The 20,078-nt window shown below is 41.0% G+C and overlaps 1 protein-coding gene across 2 annotated transcripts in view; it reads left to right on the top strand.

Moving 5' to 3' along the window:
- HSPA12A (heat shock protein family A (Hsp70) member 12A) overlaps positions 1-12,424 on the top strand; it is an 85,444-nt gene extending 73,020 nt beyond the window's left edge. For both annotated transcript variants that reach the window (XM_035896898.1, XM_009641410.2), the window contains 6 exons: positions 3,591-3,762; positions 6,476-6,562; positions 7,123-7,227; positions 8,299-8,557; positions 10,234-10,337; positions 11,790-12,424. In XM_035896898.1, the coding sequence (XP_035752791.1) occupies positions 3,591-3,762; positions 6,476-6,562; positions 7,123-7,227; positions 8,299-8,557; positions 10,234-10,337; positions 11,790-12,424 (1,362 nt within the window). The remainder of the gene's footprint in view (positions 1-3,590; positions 3,763-6,475; positions 6,563-7,122; positions 7,228-8,298; positions 8,558-10,233; positions 10,338-11,789) is intronic.
- The last annotated feature ends 7,654 nt before the right edge of the window (positions 12,425-20,078 follow it).

Below are 20,078 nucleotides of genomic sequence, written 5' to 3'. Positions count from 1 at the left end.
AGATCTGTGCCGTTGAAGCCTGTTAACTTGTGAATCTCTGTTCTTAGTTACAGTAGTACCTGGGCAGCAGTGGGCGAGGGCATGGAGTGAAGCAGATAGAAAGAAATAAATATAAAATATAGCAAATCCCCAAATTTCTACAGTTAATATTTTTAGTGAATGCATCACCGTTCCCTTGTGTAGACCGCCTGCTGTTTTCACTCCTCTTTCTCTGCATGCTCGATATTTTTCTCCCATCTGTCCCTTTCTCCTTGGCTGTAATGACTGCCTCCTAAGTCTTCATCTTCTCAGAGTTTGTATTAAAACAACATTATTGCTCCATTCCTCCCCAGCAGTATGTATGTATTTATGTTTCTTTCTCATCTCCCCTTCCCTCTCTGTGCTATGTGTGGATATATATATGTACAGTAATGTGCTATCTCTGATGATCTAATTAGCAATACTGCATACACAAGGTATGAAATAGAGTCCGTATTGATCAATACATATATATGTAAGTATAAAAATTTATATATTTTGGATGCCTAGTACCTTTCACTGTGCAGGATTCCTGTATAGTCTTTTTATGATGTGAAATAACTCATTCTTCATAGTAACTGGCCCTTCAAACTCTGTAAGGAAAGCTTTTTAACAGGAAGACCCAACATTTTCTTCATGAAATTCTGTTAGGATCAGCTGTGCTTTGAACTGCTAAAAACTGTCGTTTTTGTTGAATGTTTTCCTCAGGACATATTTTGAGTATGTTAAAATAGTATCTAGAGAGGCAAAGTAGCAAGAATAGCATCTGCTATACTCGGAGGGTCTGAGAACGTGGATCTGAGCCCATCCGCTGCAGGTCACTGCCTTCCTCTCCTGATGTGCAGGCTGCAATGTGAAAAGCTTGTGGCACAGACTGGAGGCTGGAGGAGGGGAGGAAGCAAGCGTTACTCTTGATGGTTTACTGTTTTCTTTTTGCAGAACCACCCTTGGAAATTTGTACCAAAATCTACCCTAGAACAGATGACTTTGCAATAAAAGCAATCTTTTCCCCCGCCCCCCCTCAATTTAGGAAATAGCAGTGCATTCCCTGTGTGTGCAACTCAGTTCTTGTCACCTCTGCAAATACTTATGATGTAGCCTTTGAATTTTAATATCCTTAGCAAAAAACTGCTTTTTCCCTAAAATACAATTTTCTCTTTTAGTACGTAGGTTAGATGTGAGACTGAGAATTGCTTTCTCTGTGCTACTACATGTGCCCAGTGCATGGCGCAGACTGAGCACGCTAAAGTAATGCACATTGTTGGATATTAAAAACAAACAACTTGCTGCTCAGATTCAGAGGTCTCACAGGACACGGTAATGGATTTAATATATGTGAAAACTGCAACAGGGTAGTAGGGAGCTATTTGTTCTCCATGCCCTTGTTGGATAGGGCAAGAGGTGCTGGCCTTAAAATTGCAGCAAGAAAGATTCAGATTAGGCTTTTAGCAAAACTTTCCAAAGGCAAAGACAGTAAAGGGCTGAGATAATTTGTGTACAGAGACCATACATTTTTGGAATTCTTTCGCAGATTAGATAAATATCTGTCAGGGACCAAGTACTGATTCATGTCTTGAATGTTGCCCTTTCCAATGCAACAAATTAGATCTTTGTGTGTAGAAGAGCTCAGCTGGAGATAAGTGATGTTGAAGTGAGCTGGCATGAAACCAACCCTGCTTGTGCCTAGTACATCCAGACCGGTTGGAGGAAAGATTGGATTTATGCTAAGGCACAATGCAAAACTTCATCCCCTGTACAGCTCCAGAGCTTTATCTAAGCCTGTGCCTGCCGACATGCTTGCATGGAAGTGGTATGACAGCAGGAGAGTCTGGCTTGGACCTGTGCTCGATTGATAATCTTTTTGCATCTTTTAGGGTTAATCTGGCTGCTGTAAATCTGCGTTTTCCAAATTTGGAAAGTTTGGTTGCAAACATTCTTTTCAGTATAATATTTTTTCAATATGTGTTGCCACGTAGCTGGCAAGGTTTGATATTCTGTGGCGTTTGCGCAGCATCCTCCTTCCCAGACAGTTCCACTAGTTCCAGATCATGCTGTTGAGTCCAGTGGGCCGAAGCACAAGGTTTTGCCCAACAACAATGAAGGATGTAAAGTGGCCATGATCCCAGTCATGAGGTGTGCTTTTAAAATAATGAGCAACTGTGATTAGTTTAACTCCTACTTTCTTACTTTGGAATTTATTTGTTGTTGCTTTTCCTTTTTTGTTACTGTCAGTGAGGAAGATGCTTTCTATAAAAGTCTATTTATCTTATTTACTTAAGATGGAGAGGGCAAATGAGTCAGTAAATGTGAAGGACAATTTTATGTCTCCAAGTGTTACCCCAGTATTGGTTTTTTTGAACAAGGTTTACTCTGAGTTTCTAGCTGCAGGTGTAAACTTGCCAGCAGGTCCCACAGCCCACAGTGTGACTGTATGAAGGAAGTAAAATTCCAGTCCAGGTCCGCAGTCTTCCCAATGTGAGTCTGCCTTGTTTTGGGGATGCTCTGGAGCCACCATGGTGCGTTGTGTATGAGTTGAAGTGAAAAGTTTGCTGGAAGACTGACCATGGAAGCAGAAAAATATTCATACATTTATTTGTTTGCTAGCATGCTTTCACTTAACTGAAAAACAACAGCAGGTAAACCAAAAGTTGAGCAGAAAGAGTTGGAAGGTATTTTTATCTATTTTAACAGAAAATCATACATAGGGGGAAGTACAGGAGAAAATAAATGAAAACACAGTTTTGTCAACTGCTCTTTGATGTTTTTCTCTAAGCCCAGCTCTGAGAGTGATGTGGTTACATGAGAACTTGTGGCTTCTTGAAAAATCTGTGTGTCTGGAGGCTGAAAATCCAGAAAGAAAATAGAAAGAATGGCAAATATTGATTTTATAATGTGGGGTTATTTCTAGGCTTGTTTCCATTACATTTCAGGGAACCTGCCCTATTGTATTTTGAGTCCTTGAATAAACTGAGCATTTTGAAAATGTTATAAAAGTGAATGTGCTTGGAAGCAGTGGATTTTGAAGTAGAAAATGTTGGGTTTAAGTCAACAGATGCATTACTGGCAAAGTGTATCGTATATTCCTATTAAGCTCCACAGTGTGGGGAGGGTCCATTTCATCAAGGACTATATATATCTGGGATATAAAGACGGACATACTGAAAGTATCGTGGGGAGGAGAGGCCGAAGATATTCCTTCATTTTTTAAAGCAGACTGGGGCCCCTCTTAGCATGCAGATCCACAGGTTAATTAGAGATTCCACAGGTTAATTAGGAGTTCAGGTTTTAGGCCGTTCATCACAGGTTCCAAAACGACTTTCTTCCTTTCTCCACCCGTCGCGTGCCCAGCCGCTGGGCTAGCCCCTTCGCATGGTAAGTGCATGCACACTTCCCTGTGACAGCCTGCGAAGCTGGGCTGTACGTCCTGGGCAGGATTCCCAGAGCAAGGCCTTTAGCCAGAGGCAGCAGCTCCTGAAACCGCCAGCTGGGGAGAGGCTTGGGGACGTGCTGGAGAGGGTCTGCTAGGCTGCAGTATTTCCCACCCCACTTCTCTGATCGATTCTCTCTCGCAGGCAGGAATGGCATCTCCTGAAAATCCCGAGCAGTTGATCATTGCCCTGGAACCCGAGGCTGCCTCGATCTACTGCCGAAAGCTCCGCCTGCACCAGATGATAGACCTGAGTAGTAGGGCGCCTGTCAATGGTTATAGCCCAAGTGACACTATTGGAACTGGATTTACACAGGGTACTACTTCTATTAACTCACTTCTTTAGATTCTTATGCCTAAGTTTGCTTTGTCCATGAGGGCTGTTTACTTACCATTTCTTGTTGTCTTTGCTCTCTTGAAATGTTTTGGGCTAGCATCAGTTTGCTTTTATAAACTGTTTAGCTATTTACTGTAATTAGACTGGTTTAGGCATTGATCCAGCAGACATGTTTGCACATGCTTGAATTTTAGCACACAGGTAGCTTCATCGCCTTGACTTCATTGGGATGTTGTGGGAGTCTTTAAGTATTTTCACAACAGTAATTTTCTGCCTTAATTAAAATCAGTGCTTCCTGTTGGATCATTTTTTAATTTTAATTTGTTGGAAACAATTATGTGCTCGATTAGCTGCATTATTGAAGCGGTGTTAAATAACTGGGTCTGCAATGAGACTTTTAGTCTGAGGTGCTCCAGAGTTTTGGCAGATGCTTTTTGATGTGATCTTTATGAAATATCATTAATTACTTTCAACACCCAGGGGAACACACAGTACTGGAATATAGGAATGAATTTATCTGCTTGTAGAAGAGCAACTAGATAAGGCAATTCTGATGTATTGACCTGGGATCTGTTGCTAATATCAATGTTTGAAGACTGACTTACAGAGACTGGACCTCAGTCTAAGTCACTTGCCAGAAGATCCTTCGTCACCAAAGATCTTGAGCTTGGTATCCTACCTGAGACCGGAGGAAAACAGGAGAGGAAAAACAGAAGGGAGAGGAAGCAGCAGTAAGGTGTGATTGCTGCATAACGCAGGGATTTCCCGTCTGCGTGAACTGTAACAGCTGCGCCGATGGTGGTGGTAGCGTGCCAGGCTGTCCCAGAAGGCATTTTTCAGAAGAATTTGTATTTTATCACATTTACTAGGTCAAAACAGTACAGGCGAATGGAAGATTAAGCTAGTAAAGCTATTCCTGTGCTTACCAGAGGGTGTTGGGTTTTTTTGTTCGGCAGAGTCACTGCATCGTTCTCTCACATCTGTGCCTCTCCTAGCCAGCACTTGTCAGATGTGTTCAGTGTTGCGGAGGCCCACGCAGAGCACAGGGGACAGTCCATTTTCAGGACACAGTCCCTTCAGGGGCCCCTCACCTTCTGTCCCCCTCATTCGTGTCCTGAACCATTCTAGTTCCATGTGATATTACATGAACTCACTTTCAGGCTACACAGGGATTTGCCTCTGGGAAAATAATAAAAGAAAAGAGTTTCTCTGGTTAAGGTTTTGAAGCTGGCAGATCATGAACTTCTCTAATGGGCTTTTTCTTGGGTGGGGGGTACCATTCTCCTTCTTGACTTTGTATGGTAAAAGCTATTGGGGATGAGAGAGGTTTCATGTCAAAATTAATGAAAACAAAGTTTGGAGTGAATTAATTTGGGGTTAGAATTAAAATTTCATAAAGGCATGGCAGGCACCCAAGGCAAGCGGAGAACAGATTAAGGAGAAAAACCCTTTAAATATAAACAGAGAGAAGCACTCCAAGGACCATATTATTGCTGTGAAGTCAAAACAAGAATTTTACTGTTCATAGTAGCCAGGATAACCTTACCTCAGTCATAGTTAAAGACTGGCTCTTGTGTTCACTTCTAGCCCACAGGAGTGAATGAAAGGACGCACATTGACTTCTGTGGGCCCTGTGTCAGGCCCTTGCTTGGACCTGGTGCTTGTTCTGTTGAATGCTTCATCGTTTAAGCACTCGCTGTGTGCTGCTAAGTCAGCACGGCGAGGCTGATGTGGCTTGCCTGCATCGTAGGGGCTTTGTGGGGAGGATACGGCTGCAAGTGGAGCCCCTGGCCTTTCTCTGATGGTAGGCGCTATAGCAACAAGAAGCAAAAGGCATTCAGTGATTCATAGGCTGGTGTTTTCAGAAAGAATGATTTTTTGTCATACATGACAGGATGCCTCTCTTCTGTAGTGTTTTATAGAAATGCCTGTGAAGGTGAGTGAAGGTTACGCAGGGAGTCATTTTCTGATCATTCAGGTGTAGGAGCTGATTAAGAAGCATAATAGCAAAGGCTCTCACTACTCTTTCTCTTCACAGACTATTCTGCAGCTTTTAACGTCTAACTAGCAATTAAGTTTTGTAAGTTTATTGTTATAATAGTATTGCTAAATTATGTTTAATTTTTAAATGGTGTATATTTAAAATACTATGAGGGGTCAGACTTGGTGATCGCTGTGGCCTTTAGAAGTTATAAATCTGAGAAGCAGTGCTTTTGGCTGCTTGTTTTAAGGCAGACCAATGTCTTGAAAGGCTCAGGAGGCGTCTTTGCCTGAGCACCCAAAACCAGCAGTGACTTTTGGAAATGTGGGGATTGTCTCCCTGGCCTCAGGTCAGGGCTGCCACTGGCTGCGAGCCCTCCTGGTTCTAGACGGTGCTTTAAAACCCTAATATTAAAAAAAAAAAAAAAAAAAAAAAATCAGACCTGACCTGTTCATAGCTTTCATGTTGTGTCATTGGTTTTAATCCAGTTAGTACCAAGGAAGATCAGTGTGGCTGAGGAACATTTCTCCTCCTTTCTAGAAACAGCATCATCCTGTTCCCGATTCTAGTACAAGAATTTTTGTTCATTTGTTTTGTTAAGAAGGGATACATACAGATCTGTCAGCCTGCTTGCGCTTGTTCCTGCAGCTTATGAGATCAACTTCTTCATGCTTTCTTACACTCAGTGTTGTTTTCTCTTCTCAACGACTAGCTAAGGAACACGTCCGTCGTAATCGACAGAGTCGTACCTTTTTGGTGGAAAACGTCATAGGAGAGATCTGGTCTGAACTGGAGGAAGGTAGTGTCCTTTCTTGAATAGACTTTGCTCTCACTGGTTCTATATTGCAGGCAAACATTGTGTTTCCACAAATGTGCTGTGCACTGCATCGTTCTCACAGTGATTATGAATAGGAAAAGAAAAAAATACAAGTTCATGTGTTGCTTTTAGTTACTAAAGCTGAACTTCTATTCTGTATGCTCTAGAAAAATACTGAGGAGATGGTAGAAAGGAATCCAGGTGTTAAAATGCAACCAGAATATTTTCCTCAGAATAGGCCTTGTAAATATGGCATTGTATTCATTTGGTAACCTACTAGGTACACTAGCAGCATGAGCAATTCTACTAAACCACTTCTCATCTGTGCTAAATCAATAGCTTTTGACATATGATTTTCATATTTATTGTCAATCATTATATCATAATTACTAAAAAAGATCAGGTCTTCAGCATAGACATTCATGACTTTCTGTAAGTCATTATCTGTCATGGTGATAATGCCCCTGCAAAGTTTTCATTGCAATACACTGTTGTGGTAACCTTAATGTAAATACCATTTGCCTGTTCCTTTGGCAAACTAGGTGACCGTTACATCGTTGTTGACAGTGGAGGTGGCACAGTGGATATGACTGTCCATCAGATAAGGCTCCCTGAAGGACATCTTAAGGAGCTATACAAGGCAACAGGTAATGTCACTTCCACTGCTTGCTTTATTTATGTAATATTTTTACTTGTCAGTGAAGGAAACGTATGCTTCTGTTATTCACTACATGTCACTAACAGTTCTTCCTGAAATATAACATCAGCATTCAAAATCAGTATAACCTAGGTGCCAGTCAGCAGGCAAGGGTAAATCACTTAATGCTTTGGGATGGTAAACCTCATGTTAGAAGGGTAAGGAAATTCCATCTTCTCTGTTACTCCCAATCAGGCCATGACCTCCTGCCATGGTCCTGGTCTGAATTCTGCTAGCAGAGTCATCATCTTCCTGTCCTTTGAGAGGTCACCTGTGTATTGCTGCTCTGTCCGGGCATTCAGAGGCGTACTGTGGAGATATGAATAGCTGAGAGTTGCAAGGATCTTGTTGTGAAGCGACTGTTGGCAGAACAGAAGTTTCCCTGGATTTAAGGGGAAGCTTATATGTTCAAGTAATTTCACAGACAGTCTAACAAGGAGGGTCTACAGTCGCCTGGGAAAAATGCACAATGATTGGTCTGCAGCAAAGATATGATTGATATTCCCTTCCTGAACTCCAGATTGCCTTTGACTTTGTCCTGTGTCTAAGCTGTTACCCACATGAGACAGCCTATTGTTTGTTCCTGCGTCTCCATACTGAGTTAGTCTTCATCTGTATGGTTCATCACTGAGCATTCTCAGTCTTGGTGGCTGTAAGACGACCTCAGGAAACAACCTCATAAGAGCAAACAGGACACTGTACATCAAGCGTGCCTACTACTGAATATGAGTCCAGCTCACACCTTCTCACATGTTGATAAGGAGACAGTTTCCTTTGCTTCTAATGAAAATGTTTCTGTTTTATAGTGGTAATGTTACAGTGGCTATGATGGTATAGGAGTAAAAGTGAAGCAAAGGTAAGATTATGTTCTGTATTAGACCAACTGTTATATTTAGAAAAGATAGCTTTTTCTTTAGAGCTTCTCCTGTGGCAGTCCTAGTAGTGTCAATCTGATGTGTAGTCAACTTGAAATCTGGTAAGCAGTTCAGAATATTAAAGCTGTGTTTTGTTTGTAATACAGGTGGACCATATGGTTCTTTAGGTGTGGACTATGAATTTGAAAAGCTCCTGTGTAAAATATTTGGAGAAGATTTTATTGAGCAATTTAAAATCAAGCGTCCTGCTGCCTGGGTAGATCTGATGATAGCGTTTGAGTCCCGTAAACGGGCAGCAGCTCCAGACAGGACCAATCCACTAAACATCACTCTGCCTTTCTCCTTCATTGACTATTACAAGAAGTTTCGAGGTCACAGTGTAGAACATGCCTTGAGGAAAAGCAAGTGAGTAGATGATTTAACCCACATGGATGCAGAATTAACTACTGGTAGCAAAGACAGATACTTGAAATACCCTAATTATATGTAGACTGAAAGAATAATGTAAAAATGTATTATAAGCATGAGAAAGTAGGGTTGCCTGAAGTGCAGTTTCCAGAGTGAAAAGTTCTGATCAATCTCTTGCAAGAGCATTTCTGTATGAGACTTGCACTCTCCTGGTGTTGCTTTCTATGGCTTTCTTTAGACCACCACTGCATCGCTTTCCTGAATTTGACCATATATTTTGAGTCTCTTACATGTTAATTAGGAAGGACAGATCAAGTACAGAAATTGATGTCTAAAAGTTAGTTACCTAGAACCTTAATTTTTAGAGGCCTGGGCCCTGGAACAAGCCCAAGATCTTGCGTGAGATGTGTAAGGTGTATCTGTGACGTGAGGAAAGTTACAAACAATACAAGATCACCGATGAAAATATACACTATTGCACTGAGCTCTGCGAGAGGAAAGCTGCCTTCTTTTGAAGTGATGGCAGGCTTTCTTTTCTCCTAGATGTTAAGAGTTAGAGCATTTGCTGAGTAGATGGGGAGACATAATTCCCTGCACCTGCAATTCAAGAAAGCACCCTAAATGACAAGGTCACGGGCTGCTACCTAAAAGGAAGGGAGGAGAAGGTAGAAGGGGGCATTTTGCATCTTTGGAAGTTATATACTACGGGAGACCTGGAGATTAATGGCATCAAAGGGAACGAACAAAAGAGCCTGTGAATCTGGGGCAGAATGCTTCAGACCTGAGAGCAGATGACATGATATTTAGTACCTGTATCTTGGCTTCTTTCTGCCTCTTTTTTAATCCAGCGAATATTGAATGTAGTATGCAGGCTGAAACTCCTGCATCTCTTCCTGAAGTTATTGGTAAATGTGCTTTAAGCCTAAATGACTTGGAATCCAGCTCGGAGTCACTTCCTAAATAAGACAGCTCCTGAAATAATTCAAAATTTCTGGAAATAGTCCCCCTCGCAAGACCATCTCCCTATTAATAGTTTTAATGGTGAATCTTAGAGGGAATGCTAAATGTTCCCTTCAAATAAAATGAAATTAATTGGATAACGGGATAGAAAGAGTATAAAGGTGACATGTAATGTGCATGAATGAAAAGGTGATTGCTGAGCTATATGGATGTGCATCAGTGATGGAATAATATAATGCCTGTATTCACTTAACAAGTGTAACGCTTCATTAAAAATGCTGTGCTCCCTTCTGCCTCCTGAGGCTTCCCATACTTGCTTGTTCTCCTTGTGTGTTTCCAGTGGCTTTGGCCTGCTACTGCTATAATCTAAATGTTGCCCTTCTGGAGATGAATCAGTGCTGTTTCAGATGAGCGAGCACTGGATTGACTGCCAGCTGTTTCAGGAAGCAGCTGAGCATTGGTAATGCGACAGAAGGCAATCAGGCAAAGAAAACAGCAATTAGACAAGCAAAAATAACAATTCTCCCTTGAAATTTTACATTGCTGCAGTTGGTATGGGGCTAGGGTGAGGCGAGGTTCGTTCTTCAAAGCAAAATGCATGCAGATTCTGTAAATATATCCATTTATTTATTTAGTGTGTCTTGTGAGTGCTTGGCTGTTTCTTACAGCTCAGCTGTAATGTTTTAATGTCCTTTCTAACTGTTCTTTTCCAGCGTGGACTTTGTGAAGTGGTCCTCCCAGGGAATGCTGAGGATGAGCCCGGATGCAATGAATGCTCTTTTCAAACCTACCATTGACCAGATTGTTCAGCACCTCAGTACGTATCTGTGTGTAATTCCACTTTCCGGCTGAGCTGAAACTGAAGATTCACTTACCTGTTTCAATCCAGTAACTGGATTTAAAGTCAAAACAACCCCCCTAGCATGCGCCAGATGTGGGCAAGGAATTTAGTTCTGAAACTTGTAGTTCTCTACAATGTAGTTAAGAAAATAATAAAAGTAAAGGGCATCACATATTGAGTGTGATTTAGTCCTGTTACTGTCTGAGCTTCAATTACTCTGTACTCCCAGGGCTGCAAGCATTCAGAAGGCTGAAATGCATTGACTAACCCAGATCCTGCTTTTCTTTTCCCTATTTCAGGCAACAACTAAATAATGCCAGCAACGTAACTGGTTTCTGATTATTCCTATTATTAAGACCTCTAGTTCATTTCTGCTCAGTGGAAGGACTTAGAAAGTCACATTTGTTCATGACCATCCAAATTACTAACATCTCTAAATCACAAATAATAAATGATGCATCATGGTAAAAGTACTTGCAGGCATGGCTTAAGCAGCACTGAATTTATTTATCCAGTAATGGGAAGTGACATTGGCTTATTGGAAAATTTATTATTTAAAGTTTTCCTGGTGAAAGATTGGGTTTCTATCAAGTAGAGTATAATATATGTACTGAGAAAAGTATTGCTGTTCTACACATTACAAAGCACTAATTGAATTCTATTTGGAGTGGAATATCCAGCTTTACTTGTTATATGTGAGGAATTACTAGATAAATTTTGAGAGGTCACAACTTAGCTAGTGCAGAACAGCTTGAATGTGAGCAGAGAGGTAGAGGGCCAGAATTACAGTAGTTGTGACAGATACCTCAGTCATGCTGCCTCTGTTATTTGAACTAAGGGTGAGCCTACAACTGAACTGTATGATTTTCTTGAAAGTAGGGAATGTGGGCTTAAGCTAAGAAGGAACATCTGTAAAAATGTAAGGAGGTGTTATTTTGCAGATGGTACATATTGTGGTAAAGATGTTAGGGTCAGAAATAATAACTGAATTTAAAATGGGGTGACTTACCTGGCATGTAGTAAAGGGTGTGCGAATCAGTTAGGTTTGGGAATATGTCACTGATACATGAAGAGGCAAGATGATGTCTGTTTCCCTACCTTCCATAATGTGACTGCCAGGATTTCTTTGCAAGAAATCCGTGTCTGCCTTTACTGGTAGAAGCTAAATAAAAATTCTGGTTTAAGTGCCACTTTAGAAATATTGCATGCTTTGAGGTAAGTTTCCATTCACAGTGAAATAAAGTATAGAATAGACTGCAGACGTGGAACTAGGGCACGCTGGGAGTGGCAACACAGGCATAGAAGTGGCAGTTTCAGATCTTGTGCATGTGTGTGGGACATTCAGTGCACTTGGACATTAGGAGTTTCACCTGCATTGCCTTGTCACAGTGGATTTTCCCCTATTGAATGGGCTCTGTTTCTGTTTAGGTGATGTGTTTGATAAGCCAGAAGTGACCAACGTCAAGTTTCTGTTCCTGGTGGGTGGCTTCGCTGAATCCCCGTTACTCCAACAAGCTGTCCAGAGTGCTTTTGGTTCAAGATGTCGAGTCATCATTCCTCAGGATGTGGGGCTCACCATCCTCAAAGGAGCTGTTCTCTTTGGTCTAGACCCTGCTGTCATCAAAGTGCGGCGTTCACCTCTCACCTACGGTGTGGGTGTGCTCAATCGGTTTGTGGAAGGGAAGCATCCACCAGAGAAGCTCCTAATCAAAGACGGCACACGCTGGTGCACTGATGTCTTTGACAAATTTATCTCAGCCGACCAATCTGTAGCCCTTGGAGAAACTGTGACACGCAGTTACACACCTGCCAAACCTTCTCAGTTAGTAATAGTGATCAATATCTATAGCTCAGAACAAGATAATGTCAGCTTCATCACCGAATCTGGAGTGAAAAAGTGTGGCACCCTTCGCTTGGATCTCACAGGAACTGATGCTTCAGTGCCAAACCGGCGAGAGATCAAAACGCTTATGCAGTTTGGGGACACTGAAATCAAAGCCATGGCCATTGATGTTGCCACCTCTAAAAGTGTCAAAGTTGGTATTGATTTCTTAAACTACTAACAGCCCATTTTCCCCACCACAGCCTGTTTGTGAGACTGATCTTCCACTATTCCATTTTTTGACTTCCATGTATCATGTAATCAACTTGAATTTCAGCAGGCTATATGAGAACAGCTAGGAAGGTGGGATATGTCGTGTTTGTGCCCTTTGATGACCAAAGACTGGATTTTGAAAGAACCTTAAAAAGTTTAGGGAGCAAAAGTTACAGAGGTAATGAAAGTTCCCAACTTACTCAAGCATGCTTAAAGATCTACCCTTATTAAGTAAATACTGATTATTGTTGGCTCCTGAAGATTAGTTAAAAATATATAAAATTGTAATCTCTCTGCCTTGTTCTTCCTCTTCCTCCCAAGAAAAACTCACTAACCCATGTGGTTGTTGTAGGAGGCGTATCTGTTTAAACAGCACCATCCTCTGGCAATGGGAACAAATTAGCGGTCTATAGTATTCTTTTGTTCTTTTGATTTTTGCCCTGTGCTTTCAAAATTTTAAGTGCTGAAAATCAATGACTTAAAGAAATGGGAACTGAGTTTCTAGAATTCTGAGATCCCACTGAAAAGAAAATCCTCAGACACCCTTAAAATTAAATTTAGGAAAAAAATATATGTATAAAAGGAGCCTAATACTGATTGCTCCAGGTTGAAAACAAGGCCTTTATTGTCAAAGCTCTCAGAACTAGCTGCTGGATTGAATAGCTAGCATTACCTTCATTATATTTTGGAAAGTTATTAAGAACAAACCTATTTCCCTTTTTGGGTCTTCTAAACTTATTTTTATTAGTTTCCTTTGGAAATCATAGAATTACAGAATAGCTGAGGTTGGAGGTGACATCCATTGACTGTCTGTCTCTGAGCTTGAAGCAGTGTCAGCTAGAGCAGGATACTCTGTCCAGTTTTGAGTATCTCCAAAGATGGAGACGCCTAAACTTGTCTGGGCAACCTCTTCCAGTGTTTGAGAACCCTCACTGCAAAACAGTTTTTTCTTGAGTTTCAATTTGTGACCATTGCCTCTTGTTTCTTCACTGGATACCTCTGAGAATGCTGGCTCCATCTTCTTTACTGTCTTCTGTCAGGCATTTATACGCATTCCTAGCATCCCTTGAGCCTTCTCGAGTCTAAGCAGTCTTAGCTCTCTCAGCCTCTCCTCACATGACGGGTACTCCAGTCGCTTAATCATCTTCATGACCCTTTGCTGGACTCAGGCCAGCATGTCCATGTCTCTCTTGTACTGAGAAGCACAGAACTGTACCCGGCACTCCAGATGCGGTCTTACCAGGGCTGAATAAAGGGGAATAATCACTTGCCTTGACCTGCTGGCAGCTCTCTTCCTAATGCACCCCCAGAGGCTATTGGCATTCTTTGTTGCAAGGCCACATTGCTGCCTCATACTCAACTTTGTCTCTACTGAGACCCCGAGGTCTTTCTCTGCCAAGCTGCTTCCCAGCCCGCTGGCCCGCAGCACGTGCTGGTGCATGGGGTTGTTCCTCCCCAGGTTCAGGACTTTGCACTTCCCTTTGAACTTTGAGGTGCCTGTCTGCACGTGTCTCTAGCCCTTTGAGGTCCCTCTGACCCATCTGGTTTATCAGGCACTTCTCCAAGTGATTATATGTCTTTTCTTGTTAATCCCTTGTGTTAAGATTTGGAAGTACAATTAGATGATGGCTCTCCAGGAAGATTTAAACAACTTAAAAGAGAGAAAATGTCCCAGATCAAATACTTTCAGTAGCATACATTTTAATTGAGTAAAACGTATTTCTGGGTTGAGTTGAATGGCCAGTAAAGTGGAAGGCAGAAGCGAAGAGAATGAAACTGCAAATAGCATTTAGTAAAGCATTCCTTACATGGCTACGAGCACACGTCTCTAATGCAGGTGAAATGCAATGATGGTCATGGTAGCATCTTGTTTCCCAAATAGTAACTTTCTGAAAATGTTTTCTTAAGCACGTTCACCTAAAAAAAATTCTTCTGCAATGGGAACGGTTTTTATTTTGCAAAATGCTACAGGTGGATAACTTCTGAAACCTACAATCTATATCTGCCATGAACTGACAGGCTCAGATTCAAATCCAAACCCCACTCCAAGTTGGCAGACTGATACTAACCTGTAGAATCACCGTAAAATTCAGAGCATTTATACAGAGCTGCCTGATTACCTGCTGGAATTCATTACATTTTTTAAACTTTGCAATGTTAATTGTTAAACTAAACCGTCATCTCTAATAAGTTGAGCATGAGTTAAATCCATTACTGACACTTCTGGGAAATGAGAGCTTTATCAATTATTTCACTAATTTGTGTTCCAGTCCTGCACTTAAGCTTTCTGTGTTTAGCCTGGAGTTTTACCACAGTAAAGAGCTGCAGAACTGGTCTACTGCATTTTACCATTGAGTTTTCTGTGTCTCCTGCAGAATTCCCTAGTTGAATGTGAAATCTGTCCCTGCATTCAGCTTTAAAAAAAAAAAAAAAAAAAAAAAAAAAAAGGACTATGGAGAGTGCTAGTCACAGTATCCGGCTGGATACTTTCTATAATTACAAAGTGTGCTTGCTAGCATTCAGTTTCCTGCTGCCTGCAAAACGCTTTAAAAGCTAAATACTGGGATTTTTTTGTGTGTTGCTTTCCATGGTTTACAAACAAGAGAAAGTTTAAGATGAGTTATGAACAATATAATTTTATGTATATACAATATTTAAATATTGTACAGACTCTTTCTTTCTACAGTGCTATTTTCTTGTATAAAAATGCTCTTTGCCTCTGTTGATTTCATTCAGCTGTTAATTTTAAATAACATAGTTTCTCAATCAGCTTCTGTAATTACAGGCTTTTAAAGATGGTAAGATATGAAATGTAAAAGGCTGATCTTATAATAATAGGAAGGAAGTGTTGGTGTGTCAGAGAATACAGCATTCTTCCTGCAATGCAAGTCGTACCAGTTAAGCATATTGCACAGATGCACTAGTATGTTGCTGGGATTTTAATTTCTTTGTTTCAGATGGTGACCATTCCATCCCCAGCAGTTCGTCATAATAATGGATGAATCCTCCTGTAAAACCAAGTTAAAAATTAGATAGTATGATCTGGATATACAGCTTCTTCACTAGGTTTTGGGGGTTTATTAAGGATCTTCTCTAGTTCAAAAAAACCCCAACAAAACAAACACAAAACTACCTTCCAAAGACAGGCAATGCTGATTTATTGTTGCTGCAGGTAAGACCCAGTCTGTCTACCGCTACCATCTACCCAAAGTCAAAAGTCTTATAGAAAAGTAGGCTTTGGTGTCTTTGTATCCTATGTTAAACTGATTTGGTCCAATTCTGCACAGATTTGTTTCCGGTGGCCTTAGGTTAACACAGAATTTGGTCTAATTAATGGCTGCAACCACACCCCCCCCACCCCTGAAGAGGAGGCAAACCACAAGATCAAGTGGCCCGTGATTTTTGTGCTGTTCCCAGCCTGTCTGCAGGGAATGCTAAGGGCAGTTTCTGCAGCTCTTCTGAAGCATAGTTTCCTGCACAGTAGCGATTCTTTGCCCTTTCTTACTCACCCTTGGTAAGATTCCATCTGGATCCAAGCAGGGGGTTGTTGCTGAAATGACTCCACACTTACTGTACAATGTGGTTTGCATATTTTTTTGCACTTCCTCAGTCAGTCTGATGAGAGCACTGTCAAGCTGATCTTTGCAGAGCACTGAACCACTGAACAAACTCCCAGCTGCCCTCGTTGCCCTCTTTAAATACAAGAATGGAGAATTAGCTTGTCTCTCTAAGGAATTAGAATTGTAAGTAGAATATTATGCTGTGGTCCGTAGTCTATAGCCCTGTTAAACAACGTTGTAAGTGGCATGTGGATGCCCATTTTGATAACGGATGTTAGGCTGTAAAATTAACATGAAATTTATTAGGAAACGAGTCATTTTTAGAATAGTAGTTCTGATGCTTTTGCAGGAGATTCCCTGCAGAGCATTTTTTGAAGGGGTTTCAGATGACATTGTGCAACTTAATGTTGAAAAGACAAGGCCTGCTGTCCTTGGGGAAAGCAGAAGGCCTTGGCAGAAATTTTGCTCTAAGCAGCGACTTGCAAGTTTGGGTCCAAGTTACTTAACTCTAGGCTGAAAGTTAGCAGCTAATTGTGATAGAACGATTAATTGTGCTAGAATATGATAAATGTGCAGTGATGGTTAGGACAGTTTACATTGGTATGAATATACCAATATTTATATACAGGAGTGTTAATGCATTATTATGAGACGGCTAATTATATATTGCAGAGATTTAATCGCCAAGATAAGCTGCATATTTATGATATGAAGTGGCTTAAGCGGATGAATAGTATAAAAGTTGTTGGGCATAACGTCACAGTACTCACCTGCTTGAAATAGTCTTAAACTATATTATAAAACCAAACATTGTGGTCTTGTTCACCTCTGTGCAAGATAAATTCAGATTTCACTGATGTTTGGAGCTGTTCACAACTTGTCTGGATTGTATCTTGAGTGTTCTTGTGTCGTCAACCATGTCAAATAAAATACAGTAAAACTAATTTTTCTTTTTGGGTGTTACTATTTTTCTGAAAAATACTATAAAAAGAAACCTCATTTATTTTGAAAGTAAGAAAGGCCAAGTGGTTATACTTGCGTTTGGATACTCCTTCATATGTGTAACTGAGCAAAAGTGACATCGACCGTATGTGCTGCTTATCAGATTTCTTCAATCTTTCAGATGTGAGGACACCTGGAGTCTTTGCCAAGGGCTTGCAGGCCCTGTGCCGCACGCAACTCTTTGGCAAGAGGCTGCTGCATGTTTAGTTCGCTTGTGTGTTTTCTAGGGGGACTCCATATGTGCCTGAGGTAGAAGTCCACCACGGGGGATTACTCAACGTCCACCAAAGTTGGTGTGGCGCGGAGTAGGGTGTTGGTTGGAATTAAGACAGAAAGACTTTGGGCCCCACCAAAAGCAGAAAAACTTTGGGCACTGCGAAGAGCAGATGAGGTATTTTCTGTAATGATGCTTTGAGAGAGCTAGAAAATCAAATACAAAAATTGATATATCGGAGAAGACTTTCGTCTCCTAGGCCTTGCCAAGGCTGGTTTATTGCTAAAATTGTGTTATCAGGCTAAAAAGCTGGCCAGTAACCAGGTGTATTTGCATGAGAGTATATGTCTCTACTGTGTGTTTCTAGATCTAGGAATGTTTAGTAAGGTCCATCTGCACTGGAAAAAAAAACACTTGTATAACAGTTTGTGCAATATTACATTTTTCTGCTAACTGTTGCAGGCCATGTCCCTCTCAAATTCGGCAGTGTCAGCGCTAGCTGTGGAGACGATTCGGTGGCATATGCCACCTTAATCTGCCATGCTGCTCAGACACAAAGATGCAGGGAATGAACTGAGGTGCATAGGAGCCACTACACCCCAACTTCCACCTATTTGCTACAACGAAGATGTTTTACAAGTGCTTTATGACTATAATTATAAACACCATCCTAATAGGCTAGGTACTGTATTTAACTTGTAATGAACTTGATTTCAGCTAAACATTCAATTAATGTTACTAGTACAATGGGAAATATAATTACAGGCTTCAGGGACACATTAAGAACCAAATTTTGCTTTCAGTGCTCTAGCGCATTGCTCTGGTTTACAGGGGAGTTTCATGTACCTGCATTCACTGACTGAATTTGGCCCTTTTGCTGGGCTTTTCTGAATCTTAAGTTTTTCTTATATGAGTGTGTTTGTATTTAAAGTTAACAGCCCCATCCGGATAGGAAGGAGTTTGTATAAATTGTTGGTTCTACCAAGATCACATAAATCCTTACTGGAATTTGCAGACAGTGTTTTCATTTTAATAGCCATGGAATAAAACAACTTATAAAATCACCTCCATGACAGCAGAGTCCAACATCTCCAAAGAGATTCTCTCCTTTCAGTTTTCTAAGCAGCTACATTAAACATCACCCAGACATCTGTCTTAAGGACCATGGATTTGGAATCCCCTTCCTCAGTGCAAGACCTGCCTGATTTTCGAGAGGTAAATCCATGAGAACTGCAGATGCTTTCTGTAACTGGGATTCAGGCCCGTTATTTGGGCCCTAATCTCATTAGGTACTGATGTTGGAAAACTTACGCTTACTTTATTAGGAATAAATTCTGGTTTAATAGTTCTCATTATCCCTTGCTGTGTTCTAACACTCCCCTTCCTCAGTGCAAGACCTGCCTGATTTTCGAGAGGTAAATCCATGAGAACTGCAGATGCTTTCTGTAACTGGGATTCAGGCCCGTTATTTGGGCCCTAATCTCATTAGGTACTGATGTTGGAAAACTTACGCTTACTTTATTAGGAATAAATTCTGGTTTAATAGTTCTCATTATCCCTTGCTGTGTTCTAACACACAGGAACGTTTTTGTGGTGGGGCCGCTGTAGTTTTGTCCTTTTTTCCCTTCAAATTAGAGCTCTGAAGGTGGATATTCAAACAAAGGAGTCTGTGCTACAACCTGTGCAGTTCCACAGATGCAAAGAGCAATTTCCTGCAGCAAAAACTGTCTTGTGCCATCTTGAAAGTACATCACAGCAAATGTCGGGAGTGCTGGGTAGCCTCTGGGGAGGTGATGCATTTGGGATTATGAGTTCATGACAATTCTGTTTTCACACCTGCAACTTAATATGTGGATGTTCTTATGGATATGCCTTGTTGAAACACGCAAATGGCTTCACTGACTTCATTAGCTGCATGCTCAGAAATCTGGCACAAATTTTGCTACACAGGCAATGCAGGGAGCATTTTCCTCAGATCCTGGAAAAACTTAAGTACAGAAGCTCTAAAACAGCTATGACAGCTCCAGTAGTTTTTCTAATGTATAAGACAGCTTTAAAAATTGAGTCAACATTTGAGATTTTCCTTGTAAAGTTTCATGGATCTTTATTTTGCGTTCTTAGGAAACAAACTAATCATTCAAAGGAAGCCTTGTAGTCTAAATTCCCACCGAACATGCTTTTCATCTGGTCTGAGTTTTACTGCACTAAACATTCCTGTCCAATTGTCCGGAATGTGAAATCACTGTTCTAATAGTAAAGACAGTATTCGTAGTAAATGGTGCCATTTCTATTACATGGCAATTTAACGCCTACCTTTACAACAAATTTCACTGCAACCATAATTACTTGCTACTGACGAACGGATGATGTCCCTCCTGTTTTAATTTATATTATATTGTAATTCCGTAGCCTTCTTCCCAGTTCTCTGGACTCCTACAGAAGGTGAGACCCTGGTTTCCCCATTTGAAGTTCATTCTTTCCAAACATTTTTGCAAACTCCTCTATTGAAAAACGTTCAAACCATTGAATATCTTCTCTTGCAAGCATAATGCCCAAATTCAAACGTGCCTTCACTCTTAAATGCATCAGCTGAAGCTGAACTGCAATCCAGACTTTTTTCCTCCCTTCACCTTAACCAAAGGTTGTCTCATACTGGCATTTTTCATTGTATTTCAGCCTTACAAAGGATGGCCCAGAAACCCATTTTGCCTTGATAACCCTTCCTTGCTAAAAAACATTCCTTTAATTGCAACTCTTAGTTTTGTCTCTTCCTTTCCTTCCTAGGCTGCTTCACGCGCTCCTTCCCGGCAGCCAGCACCGGCGCCTGAACACAGCAGCTATTTCAA

Source organism: Egretta garzetta, unplaced genomic scaffold (assembly GCF_000687185.1).
Source record: "Egretta garzetta isolate BGI_Z169 unplaced genomic scaffold, ASM68718v1 scaffold486, whole genome shotgun sequence".
NCBI classification, from domain to species: Eukaryota; Metazoa; Chordata; class Aves; order Pelecaniformes; family Ardeidae; genus Egretta; species Egretta garzetta.
Note: the sequence above shows the minus strand (reverse complement) of the source record. Positions and strands in the feature narration are given on the sequence as shown.